Source organism: Catharus ustulatus, chromosome 12 (genome assembly GCF_009819885.2).
Source record: "Catharus ustulatus isolate bCatUst1 chromosome 12, bCatUst1.pri.v2, whole genome shotgun sequence".
Classification (NCBI taxonomy): domain Eukaryota; kingdom Metazoa; phylum Chordata; class Aves; order Passeriformes; family Turdidae; genus Catharus; species Catharus ustulatus.
The window spans coordinates 13,547,762-13,559,314 of record NC_046232.1 but is presented as its reverse complement, the minus strand read 5'-3'; the positions used below and the strand labels follow the sequence as shown (position 1 = coordinate 13,559,314).

The 11,553-nt window shown below is 51.5% G+C and overlaps 1 protein-coding gene across 1 annotated transcript; it reads right to left on the bottom strand.

The window, feature by feature from the left end:
* Positions 1-2,215: 2,215 nt before the first annotated feature.
* Positions 2,216-9,964, bottom strand: RHCG (Rh family C glycoprotein). Its single transcript, XM_033070605.2, has 10 exons — positions 9,780-9,964; positions 6,245-6,431; positions 5,644-5,794; positions 5,155-5,302; positions 4,615-4,781; positions 3,813-3,950; positions 3,321-3,457; positions 2,667-2,791; positions 2,439-2,512; positions 2,216-2,321 (listed from the first exon to the last, which is right to left on the bottom strand). Exons 1-10 carry the CDS (start codon positions 9,946-9,948, stop codon positions 2,256-2,258), a joined length of 1,362 nt encoding a protein of 453 aa, XP_032926496.2. The 5' UTR covers positions 9,949-9,964; the 3' UTR covers positions 2,216-2,255.
* Between the last annotated feature and the right edge of the window lie 1,589 nt (positions 9,965-11,553).

Below are 11,553 nucleotides of genomic sequence, written 5' to 3'. Positions count from 1 at the left end.
GTTCTCCCGCCTGCCGGAGCAGCCCAATTCTCTGCTCTCCACGCTCCCCCGTCGAGAAACCCTCCGTCCACTGCTGGGGCCGCCACTGCACTTCAAACGCGCCAGCCCGATCCCGGCATTGTTTGCCAGGGAATTAAAACTGCACGGCCAGCCCCAGCGAGTGATTTAGGTACTGAGACCAGACTGAGCCCCACAAGAGCACGGGCAATAAAACGCTTCGCTGCCCAGCCGCCTGGGCAATTTAGGTGTCTTCCCACGAGGAGGAGGCACAGCCCAGAGGGCAGGGAACTGGGTCAGGGCTTCTTCTCCCAGCAGGACCATCTCCCAGGGCTCTAGACGTGCCCCACCAGAGATGTGGGTTGGCCACCTTGCTGAAGCAATGAGGGTCACCCACTCTTTGCCATTACTGAACCCCATGGACTCTTGCAAGGTGCTGGGAGGAAAGGCCAAAGGCCATGAAAGTTGGACACACAGATTATCTGGGACACAGACAGAACTCAAATGGTGTGGGATGAAGGGATACCAGTCCAGTCACACAGTAGGAAATGCAGTGCTCAAAAGGTCTGCTCCCGCTTTCAGATTTTGCAGACTTTTGGGGAAAAGTTTAGGAGTCCCTTTTTGAAATGACATTGTCTATGGTGCCTGTCAGTAAATATCCCTGTTGTGGTTTCTGATGCACTCTCTGGATGAAGCTGTGAGCAGAAAACGGCTGTTACATCCCTTTCCCAGTGCAGAGAAGCTGGGAGGAGATCTCTGTCCTTCAGCAGATCCCAGCACAGGGAAAACACTTGCCCTACATTTTCCCATCCCTGTCTTGGAGAAAGGATGCAGTTCAATGTATGCTTCAGCCTCTGCAGGGATTATTCTCCAGAAATCATTTCTAACCACTGTATTTTTCCATCATAAAAAAAATATACAATACACCACTTGCTGGCAAGCGGGCTGGAGCTCCTGATGGCCCAGCTGCGATGTTTCTGAATTTCTCCTTGGCCAAGCCGCCCTTTCCCTGCATCCCACACTGCTGCTGTGCTTGAGACCAATCCTATGGAGGATTTTAGGCCTTTTATTACTCTTCTTTTTCCAATGGTGAGGTTGTTTCAGGCCAATGGAGGCAATGCGTGTACAGGAGAGAGCGTCTCCCGTGCCTGGCTGTCCCCGTCCCCGCCATGGCACAGGAACACAGTGTTTTGGCACCTCCTCCTCTGTCACAATGTTTTTCAGCTCCACCAAGCAAAGTGTCCAATTAGAGCAGAGCCTCTTGCTTCCATCTTTGCCGACATTTAATTAACATGCTGCTGCTGGCAGCCGCTGACAAATTCCAGAAACATGTTGTAAAGGGTTTTTGTCTTTACCCAGCATGGAAAATGAGGGTGTCATATCCCAAGGGGATGTGAATAGCTACTTTTGACTCCCCCCCTCAGGTGTAAGAATTAAAAAGCTAGATGCAGTGAAGAGACCTATCAGCCCTCCTACCTCCTTTCCCCCCTCTCTTTTCTTTTCCTGCTCCTCATATTATATCACCCTGGAAAACATGCAGGATTTTAGGCCTGGTTTTCATCCCTGTTTCCTCCAACTCTGGCTGAAGCCTGATGGTGCAGCTAAGAGACAAGGGCTGTCCTCTTCCCATCAGAATAGCACCAGTAAGTGAAAGGAGCCATCTGATGACCCTGGAAGAAATGGCTGAAGCCAAAAAAGAGGAAAGGGTCCTGTCAGCCTGTGCTGTACATGCAAACAAGGCTCCCAAGGAGCTGGTGGAGCCCCGGTAGGGCAGCTCAAGGGGAGGTGATGGCAGGTGCCATCATGTAGAAGTGTAGCTGGACTCACAGATGGCCCTCACCCAGCCATGGATGGCAGCATGAGGAGAGGGTCAGCTGCTGCACCCCAGCATCCCCTCCTCAAAAAGAACCAGCCCTCCTGTGCTTCCCACAGGGGTGGGGGCTCATCACCTTCTCCATTGTCATCTCAAGGTGCCAGCTCCCAAACTAATATCTCCCCAGACTGCATTATCTAATACATTGTCTAAAACACCCAGCCTGTATCGCCACCGCTCATGCCTCCACTTTGTCCCCAAGGCACCAGGAGTGTCCCAGCGCTCCGGCTGGGTCTGAGCGACATCCCATCCCGCTGACACACGGCAGCACAGGCCTGGAAAGAAGAACATGACTTTATTCCATCCACGGCAGCTCGTTACAAAGGCGGCAGAACAGGGCAGAGCCCTCGTCACGGGGAGCAGCGGTCCGGGAGCGGGGCGCGGCTCAGGGCGAGGCGGGCTTGTCGGGGTTGTGCATGTGGTACACGTCGCTCTCCTCGTCCTCGGGCACCTGCGGCAGAGCGCCCTGAGCGCCGGGCCGGCCGCGGGCCCACAGCGCCATGGCGGGCCCACAGCGCCACCGCGGGCCCACAGCGCCACCTCGTGCCCCCCGCCCCGCGCCCCTCACCTCCCAGTACACGCCGTCCTCGAAGCAGTTCTCGGCCGCCGCGTCCCCCCAGATGGGCAGCTTCAGGATGCCCCCTGCGAGGAGAGGGCAGGGCGGTGGGCAGGGCTCACCCAAGGAGCCCTGCACAGTGCTGGGTGCTGTCCCCTCGGGGACAGGAGCACATGGGTGCCTCTGCTTCAGCTGCAGGCTGGCCCGACCTTCCCCTCTCCGTGCTCCCCTCTGCCTTACCCACGATGGCCCCCCCAGCAAAGGCCATCAGCAGAGACACCACGATGCCAGCTGCCTGGAACCCTCCCTGGATGCTGGGTGTCCGTGTCTGGTACACGCCGGTGAAGTCAAACGCCTTCATGAAGCTGCCGAGGGCAGAAATGTGGTGATTGCCCCCGAAGGAGAAGTTCCCTGGCTCCAGAGGAACCACGTTGCCCTGCTCTCTTGGGAACACTTCCCTAACCTCATCCCTCTTCTGCAGCGGGCCAGGAGAGCATTGCAATGGCCAGAACACTGCTCACTTCCTTCTCTGATTCCTCTTTACCAAGGAGGAATCCAAAATATAAACACTGCCTTTGTGATTCAGACTTTTAGCCTTACCTGGCCCCACAAAACAATGCAGAGAGGGAGAAGCACTTCCCTCCCCATTGTAGCCCAGAATAATGCCAAACAGCAGGACTGTGGCTCACTTTATGAGGCTACCAAGAGTCAGCTGCACAAGATGAGGATACAATTCAATACAATTCAGCAAACCCAACACAGGACCCCATGTTTTTGAAGGACAACTCTGGGCACCTCTGAACTATTAACAAAAGCTGCTAATTGCTCCCTGCTCCCCACCCACAGAGCTTCAGGTAAAATCTATTCTCAGGGAGGATTTTCAAGCCATCTTACCCTTCCTTTCCATACACATCCTCCGTGGCTGCAGCTGCTGTGATGGCCCCCACAATGCCCCCAATAAGGCCTGGCATGGCATGGAGGTTGTGGATGCCACACGTGTCCTGAATGTGCAACCTAGACTCCAAAAAAGGCTGAGGAGAAGGGAAGTAGAGAGACATCAGGGAGTTGAGTGTGGTCCTGGAAAGGATTAGTTCCTTCCATGGAGGACTGGGATAAACAGAGAAAGAGGAGAGATATTGTGTCCCATCAAAGAGCTAAAGGCTTGTAGACAAAAATGTGAGCCAAGCTCAAGATAAACTAACAACATATTCTCCAAACACACTCCTGTTGGGAGTCTGAAACTTCCTGAGCATTTTGGGGCAGTAAAAGGAGACAGCAGTGTAGCTCCTAAGGGATTCTGGAAAGCAGGAACCATCAAAGGGAAATTAATCCATTTCTGGTCTCCTCAGCAGGACCAGGGCTGCAGACCCCTCGAGCAGCACTCACCGTGAAGTAGACATACCCCACCGTGGACACGATGCCAGAGATGGAGCCGACGATGAGGGAGCCGTACGGAGTCAGCATCATCTCGGCGCTGGTGCCCACGGCCACGCCGCCGGCCAGCGTGGCGTTCTGGATGTGCACCTGCAGAAGCAACCGCTCTGCCTTGGCACCTCAGGGAGATTGCAACTGCTCAGGGGTGGTGCAAATGGCAAAGTGGGAGAATCAGCTCTGAAAATGTTTCCAGAGGAAATATCAGGGCCCATTTTTTCACTTGGTGGTGAAAAACAAGAAAAGAACAGGCAGCTTCTGTCTGTAGCACAGGTGCACATAGACTCCCACTCCCTGTACCACACACATTCTTTGCATCCACAGATATGGGTGGGGAGTTGTGATGAGATGGAAATTGTCTCACCCGTGTGTCATGCAAGCTCTGCTGTCACAGAGACATGTCACCCACACATCCAACACGAACAAGTCAGCCCCCCGATTGCTCACGAGCTGCTGTGCAGGCCTTGTTTGATGGGGAGTGCTGCCAAACAGGGCTCTGCACCATGCCCAGCACAGCAAGGCCAGTCCCTGCTGTGACTTGGGTCCACCACAGGCATCACCTCACACCTGAAGCCCTGCAGGACCCATTCCCACTTTCTTTTTCACTATAGCCTCAGGGTTTCTGCCTGGATGCTGGTTTCACCATCATGCCCTGAAACCTGTTCAGCAAAGCACAAGTGCCTATTGTTTCCTGGACCCTTGATCAACCTCATTATGTGTTCCCTGGGCAGTGCAGGGCTCTCTGCTCCCATCTTACCATGTCAAGCTTGCCCTTCTTTTGCAGCATGCTGGAGAAGGCCATGGTGGTGAGGACACAGGCAGCCAGCGAGCAGTAGGTGTTAATGGCAGAGCGGTGCTGGGCATCGCCGTGGTCAGAAATGGCTGAGTTAAAACTGGGCCAGTACATCCACAGGTACAGGGTACCTGGTGGGATGGGGCAGATGGGATGAGGAAGAGAAAGGGAAAAGAGAAAATACAGGGATTGGGGAAGAAGCCTCTAAAGAAGGTGTTTCTTCTCAGGGGGATATTACATCCCATAGTCCTGCTTTCCCCAAGCTGCACCCCACATGATGAGACCAGCATTGGGAAAGGCTGGCAGAGAAAGGGAACCAAAATTCATCCTTGCCTTCCCAGGCACCATCTCAGCCCAGCCACTGATGAAGGTAAAAGACCTGAGTTACAGAGCTCCTCAGCTCCATATCCCAGTTTTAGTTTTCCCCAGGGACACAGGAGGAACCAGCCCTGTGCAGCTGAGTGGTCCCCATGCAGCAGCACCCCGAGATGAGGGCAGACTCACCGATCATAGCAAAGAGGTCAGAGTGGTACACGGAGCCCTGCTTGTCCTTACTCTGCTCCAGGTTGGGTCTGTACAGGATCCGTGTCACCGTGAGGCCAAAGTAGGCTCCAAAGGTGTGAATGGTCATGGAGCCACCTGCATCCTTCACCTGCAGCCATGGGAAAGCAGAGGTTTGCTTCTGCAATTGCCACTTATTCTGGAGCTGAGGCCTGATTTGCATTGTGCCCGGCTTGTCTGCACACTTGACAGAGGGACCTGGTGCTCCTGAATTGCCAGGCTGATGTGTAAAAACCCAGAAGATCTCTCTTCTCAGGGAAGTATGATCCACTGCCTCTCTCCTTCACAATCTGCCTACTTTTGCTGCCTGAATTCTTGCATTTTAAATGCTTATGAAGGCAGTGGCTTGGTGGAGCCATAGCAAAGGGAGACAGTTTGGAGAGGTGCAGAGAGGAATGAGCAGAACAAAGTAGGTACTACCTAAAGCCTTACATGAAGAAGGTTGAGGAGGATGTACTCGTTCACTGAAAAGAGTGTGACTTGAAACAAAGTCATGACAAGGAGCTGTATGGGGCTGGTTTTGCCCAGGATGGCCCCAAAGGCGATGCACACAGAGCCCACGCAGAAATCAGCATTGATCAGGCTGGAAAAGGGGAAGGAAAACAGTGATTTAATAAGGAAATACTTCTCTGTAAATCACTATTACCTACCCCCAGCTTTACAGATCCCACTTGAAGACAAAGAAATGATTAGGAGATATCCCTGGATTTCCCACTGACCTTCCTCCCATCCTTACACCCCCACATTTTTCAGGTGATGTGGATGATCAGGGTTCTCAGAAGTGACATCTGTGGTGCCTGCCTTGGCACTAAGGGGTGAAACTCATCTCAACCTTCCCTTTGAGCATTACCACCACAACGGCAGGTACTTTTGGACTAAAAGGTGGAAAGCAAGTGGAAGTATGTGAAGGGAAAACAACAGTTTAACAACAGTTTAGAGATTGATTTGTATTTGACATAACTGAGGGACAGGTGTTGCCAACTGCTTGGCTCTCATTCCAGAGGTGCCATCCCAGAGCCCAGCTCCTCCTTACTTCTCCACTCCAATGAGGATCTTCCCATCCTTGAAAGAGTGGAACCAGCCTTGCATCAGGAGAGCCCACTGGATGCCAAAGGCAGCAAGGAGGAAATTGAAACCCACAGCTCCGAATCCATAGCGCTTGAGGAAGGTCATGAGGAAGCCAAAGCCCACAAAGATCATCACGTGGACATCCTGGAAAGCTGTGCAGAGGGAAGGGACTGTCAGCTCTGCGAGGACAGCAGGGCTGCAAGTGCCATGTGCATTTGATGTTGAAAAGAAACTAATTGCATCAGTAGCAGTAGGGGGGAAATTCAAGAGAAAATGTGTGTTTGCCTGCTGTCCCCAAGTCTGAAAATGGCTCAGCTTTTGGAAACTGGCTCAGTCTTTAAAGCAAATGTTTACTAATAGCTGTGTGCAAAAGAAGACCTGAAAGTAATGGAGTGTACAGAGGAAAACATTTTTCTATTCAGATTGTTTTTTCCCCTTTTGCAAAAAACTCAAACATCATGTGAAATGAACAGTAAGGTTTTGTAAAAACATTTAAATGGTCATTTTGGGTAGCTCCATTCAGTGCAGGGTCCTGGTGATGGCTCAATGCAAGGAGAGCACAAGAACAAGGAAAGTTTACAAATACATTTTTAAATGCTTCAGAAATCAGTGGCAAAATACCCTTGAGACCAGAAACCCACCTTGTGAGATTTTTAGTGCTTAAACCAGAGAGACCCAGTTCTTTCCACTAATGGTCAGACCTGCTCACCTGAGCCCCTCAGATGCCCTTCCCCGGGGGAAACCAGATCTGTGTGAGCCTCTTGAAAGACCTTCTTGGTGCATTAAACCTGCTGTACTTTTTAATGCTGCACGTTTCTATCAGATAAGCATTGCTTTGCAATTAAGTGAGCTGAAATGCTTGCATACTTACAAATTGAACCATGCAAACCCTCACACTGCAGGCCACTTAGCCAGGAGAAAAAAACAGGAGACCCAAGGCTGGGATCCCCCCTGGGAGACTGCCACCAGCAAACCCCTGCTGCAGAGCAGATGAATACAGTGATGGAGATAAACAGAAAGTTCTGCATTTTGCAGAGCACAGATCATTGTAGCCACTACATCCAGCAAAGTCTGTGCACTCAGAGAGGGTGTAAGCTCAGGGCAAAGGAAATTCTGTGGCTGCTAGTCTGCTCTACCCTGAACCTGTGCTGAGATCCATCAGCCCGTGGTCCATTTCCACAGGGCTTGTGTCTGCTGCTTCCACTGAAGGCTGGTGAAGTCTTCTGTGAAGTGCAGCTCTGCAGAAGCTGAGAGTTTTATCCTTTTGTGCTTTTGAAGATATTGCAACTTGTTTAAGGATGAACATTTGGGTAGGCTTAAGCCATGCAGTGCCATGCTAATCTGATTGCTTTTAAAAAATGCCCTCTATGCCAATGCAATCACTTTTTAAAAAGGAAGAAGATGAGATCTGCAGCTGGCTCTGTTCAGCAGAGGTCACTTCTAAAGCACTTCTCCACATGTCCTAAGAACCAGTCTTCCTTACTGTGGTTTTACCACACAATCCCATAGACTTCCCCTCTGCAGCTGTATTTATATCCCCTCTCTCTTTTCCAGTGTAAGCAGCACAATATACAGCTAGATTTATCTGCTGCCATTTGCATTACATATTCATTCTTTCATCCTAAAAGCAGAAATGCACAGGTTGGAGTTAAAGCCCTAGAAACCAGAGGATCCCACTGTGTGTTAGACTTTGTACAAACTCAGGAGGAAGAGCAGATCTTTCTTTAAACCACACCCAGACTAAAACCTTTTTCTAACCTTGTCTTTGTTTTCCCTGAGTAAGAATAACATTGTTATCACTCAGAGCAGCGCAGGCATTGCCATGCCCTAAAGGTTTTGTAAGCCTGCTTTTGTGGCAGGACAGTTGCCACAACTATCAAGAATAAGTGTTTGGGCTTTGGGAATGCTCTCGGGGACAAAAAATCTAATTTCTTTTTCCCTAAAGAGCAGATGAGTCACTGATTACAGAATATCCACGTGCAATCTAAAATGAGAAGGAATTGTCACACTGAGTGGACCTGGCAATGGGCACCACTGACACAACCACATATTGGCTCCCTGAAACCAGGACACCTTCCTTCTGCCTGCCTTCCCAACTTCTCTGCCTTGAAGGACCTGTTTGTTTGTCACTCCTATCCCTCTGCCATTGCAGACAGGTGCTGTGGACAGCAGTGGTCACAGATATGTTGGTACAAATGATATTCGGGTGTTAAGCCACCACGTTCTTCTGAGCAGCACCAGGTGGATTAAAATTCCAGGGCTTGGCCGCCTTGTCGTGTTTGTCCATCTTTGCAGAGAGAGAATATGTCTGATTAGATAAGGGAGAAAGAACAGTTGCATTTTTGGGCACATGAGCCCTTCCTCAGGTCTGAAACAGAAACATAAAGCTAAACTGAGCAGTTGCCCTTAGATTGATTTAGTTGTGTTGAATCCATCCTGCCATTTGAGGGGGAATATTTGGCACTGCAGAGCAGGAGTGGGACATGAGGACAGAAGAGATGTCACTTCCTAAGCTCCTACACACTCTTTCTTGGACTCCTGATGTCCTCCCAGCACACCAGTGACAAAAGCAGCCCTCAGGCACTGCTGCTGCTTCATGCCAACCTGTGTGGGGCTGGTCCCAAGGGCAGATGTCCAGGGAGAGCCCAGGGCAGCCATGACCGTACATGAACCTGGAGGCTGACTGAGCAGCGGGTTTCTGTGAGCAAATCCTTTTCTGAACTAGCTAATCCTCAGCAGCCACAGGTTGCTATAGCTCCTTTGATTTAGCAGGTGTTTTTAATGGAAATGTTCTAAATAGATGCATGACTCAGGCCTGTTGCTTCCTTGGAAACAATTGCCTACAGAAGCAGCCTGTTCTGAAAGGCTCACAAAGATGACCAGCCCTGGAGATCAAAGCCACCCAAGGGCGCTGCCTGGCCAGAAGAGCTTTAACCTTCTGAATCATTTCTGTGTCACTACAATGCAGAGACCCAAGAACCCCGGGAACCTGGCAGCTTAGGAGAACTCTGGCACTGAAATGCCAGTAGCTAAAGGGTAATTCACAAGTGAGGGGGTGGACAGAGGAAGAGGAGGAAGATGTCACAGGATCTCGACAGCCATTCCTCTGTGTGCACAGAAAGGCTTGCTCTGATCCACAGCTGAGGGAGGGGGCAGCAAGCTGAAACTTGTGGATTATTGGGAAAACGTCAGCCCTATTCCTGGAAAAAAAGATGTCATGGTACCCTGCTGACAGAACCCCAAGGCACCAGAGGGCCATGAGGCTTTCTCTTGCTCTTTGATGAACCCCAAGCCAGCCTCGAGGCAAGAGCACAACTTCCTAGCAATTGGTAGAGACAGCAACTCTGACAGACTCAGGATAGGATGGATGGGATGGATGGGATGGGATGGGATGGGATGGGATGGGATGGGATGGGATGGGATGGGATGGGATGGGATGGGATGGGATGGGATGGGATGGGAAGCAGCCAGCACAAGGATTAGGCTTCCAGAATACTCACAGGGGTATCGGAAGTAGAAATCGTTCTCTATGTCGCTGGTCAGGTTCATCTCTCGTCTCTCCTCCTCCCAGTGTGCATCAGCCTCGGCGCCGAAGCGCACGAAGACTCCGAAGAGGACGATCATGGCAGCCTCCCAGAGCAGGCACACCAGCGGGAGCCGCCAGCGCATGTACGTGTTCTTGGCCATGCCTTGGTGCCTCTGCCTCTCCATCCGCAGGGATCCCGGGGCACTGAGCGAGCCCAGGGCCCCCCGCCCGCCCCAGGCCGGTCACATATATATACAGCTAGGAGAGGGCAAGGTGGGGCCCAGGGAGGTGCCTCCGGCAGGATCACATTTCAGAGCACTGGAGCTTCAGCAGGGTTGTTCCTCTAACCCACCGTCCTCCCTGGGAGGAGGGACAGGCTTCAGCACCTTTCCTCCGAGCTGCTCCGAGCACCTGTGAGCCCTGCCTCCACGGGGACGAGCAGATGTGGAGGCCAGTGTGACTGGGGAGTGGAGCCAGAGTGTCCAGCCCCCTGCTCTGCCCAGTCCCACACCCCTTCCCTGCCCCTGGCAGGTGCACCCTGATCCCTGCTGTCCCCTCCCTCCCGGCTCTGGGTGCTCCCCTCACCCTCTCCCCAACTCTGAGACTGGCACTGTTGGGGAAGGCAGGGTGCCCTTTGCTTCAGCTCCTGGCTTTTGGAAAAGCAGCTGAGGTGCAGAACAGGAGGAAGAGGAAGGTGTGAGCTTCAAAGCAGGTACAAAATCCTTCATGAGTGCACAGACGTGTGATGGCCCCACCAAGGCTGTAAGGATGTTCAAGTGACACGTGTTCCCTGATTTCCCAAAGTGATTTACCCAGAGCATCCTCCTGGCAAGGCAAACTGAGCTGGGGCTGCATAACCAGGGCAATACAGTGAAATGGTGCTGGGCCTAAACACCCCCTCCTCTGGTATGGTTTTCCTTTAATTAACAAACATAAACACAAAACTCAATTTTTCCTACTCTTTTGAATTATGTGCTCTTTTCCCAAAGAGCTGGGCTAATCCTACAAACAGATCCCAGCTCCTTCCTCTGCCTGCAGATCCCTGGGTTGCCTGTCAGTCTTCAAGAGATGAAAGACTGCAGCCCAGGCAAGCTGCCCAAATTTGCTGATGGCATCTAATTGTGGCCCGCAGGCTGAGCAAGCAGCACTGATTTTGGTGTTGATTAGGCAATAATTTGAGTTTATTATTTTTTCTTGTGTGCTTTCTTCTCAAAATGACAGATGGCAGAAAAATGCTGTGGATGGTCTTGAAGAGACTGACGGCCACAGAAAATCATTCTCCAACCTCATTTGAACCCCGTGCAGGCAGCAGGAGAGAGACAGTGTTGGGAAGAAGAGAGAAGCCCATCTGTCTTAGCCCTTACCCTGCATGAGCAGAGCTCCATGTGACTGGGGTCACTTTTTGGGGACACCTAAAGCAAGTGGATGTTGCTGTTGTCTGAAGGATGAGCTCCCCCTCAAGCAATGCTGCTCAGGGTGTGTTTTTGGGTCTCCCATTACACAGGGTTTCTGCAGGGCAGTCTCAGCTGTACACACCACGATACAAAGGATCTCCAGCTAGAAAGAAGCTGAAATCCCCAAACAATACTTGATCTCTAATTGCTGGAACACTGTTGACAGTTGCAGGTTCTGGTGCCAACTACGTGGTAAGACCGGTATCCTGCCCTGCCCTAGGGCAGCCCTTGGACACCTCAGAAAAGGCAGCACAGAAGAACATTTTAAAAGAAAAGAGAACTTGCTTTGGTACT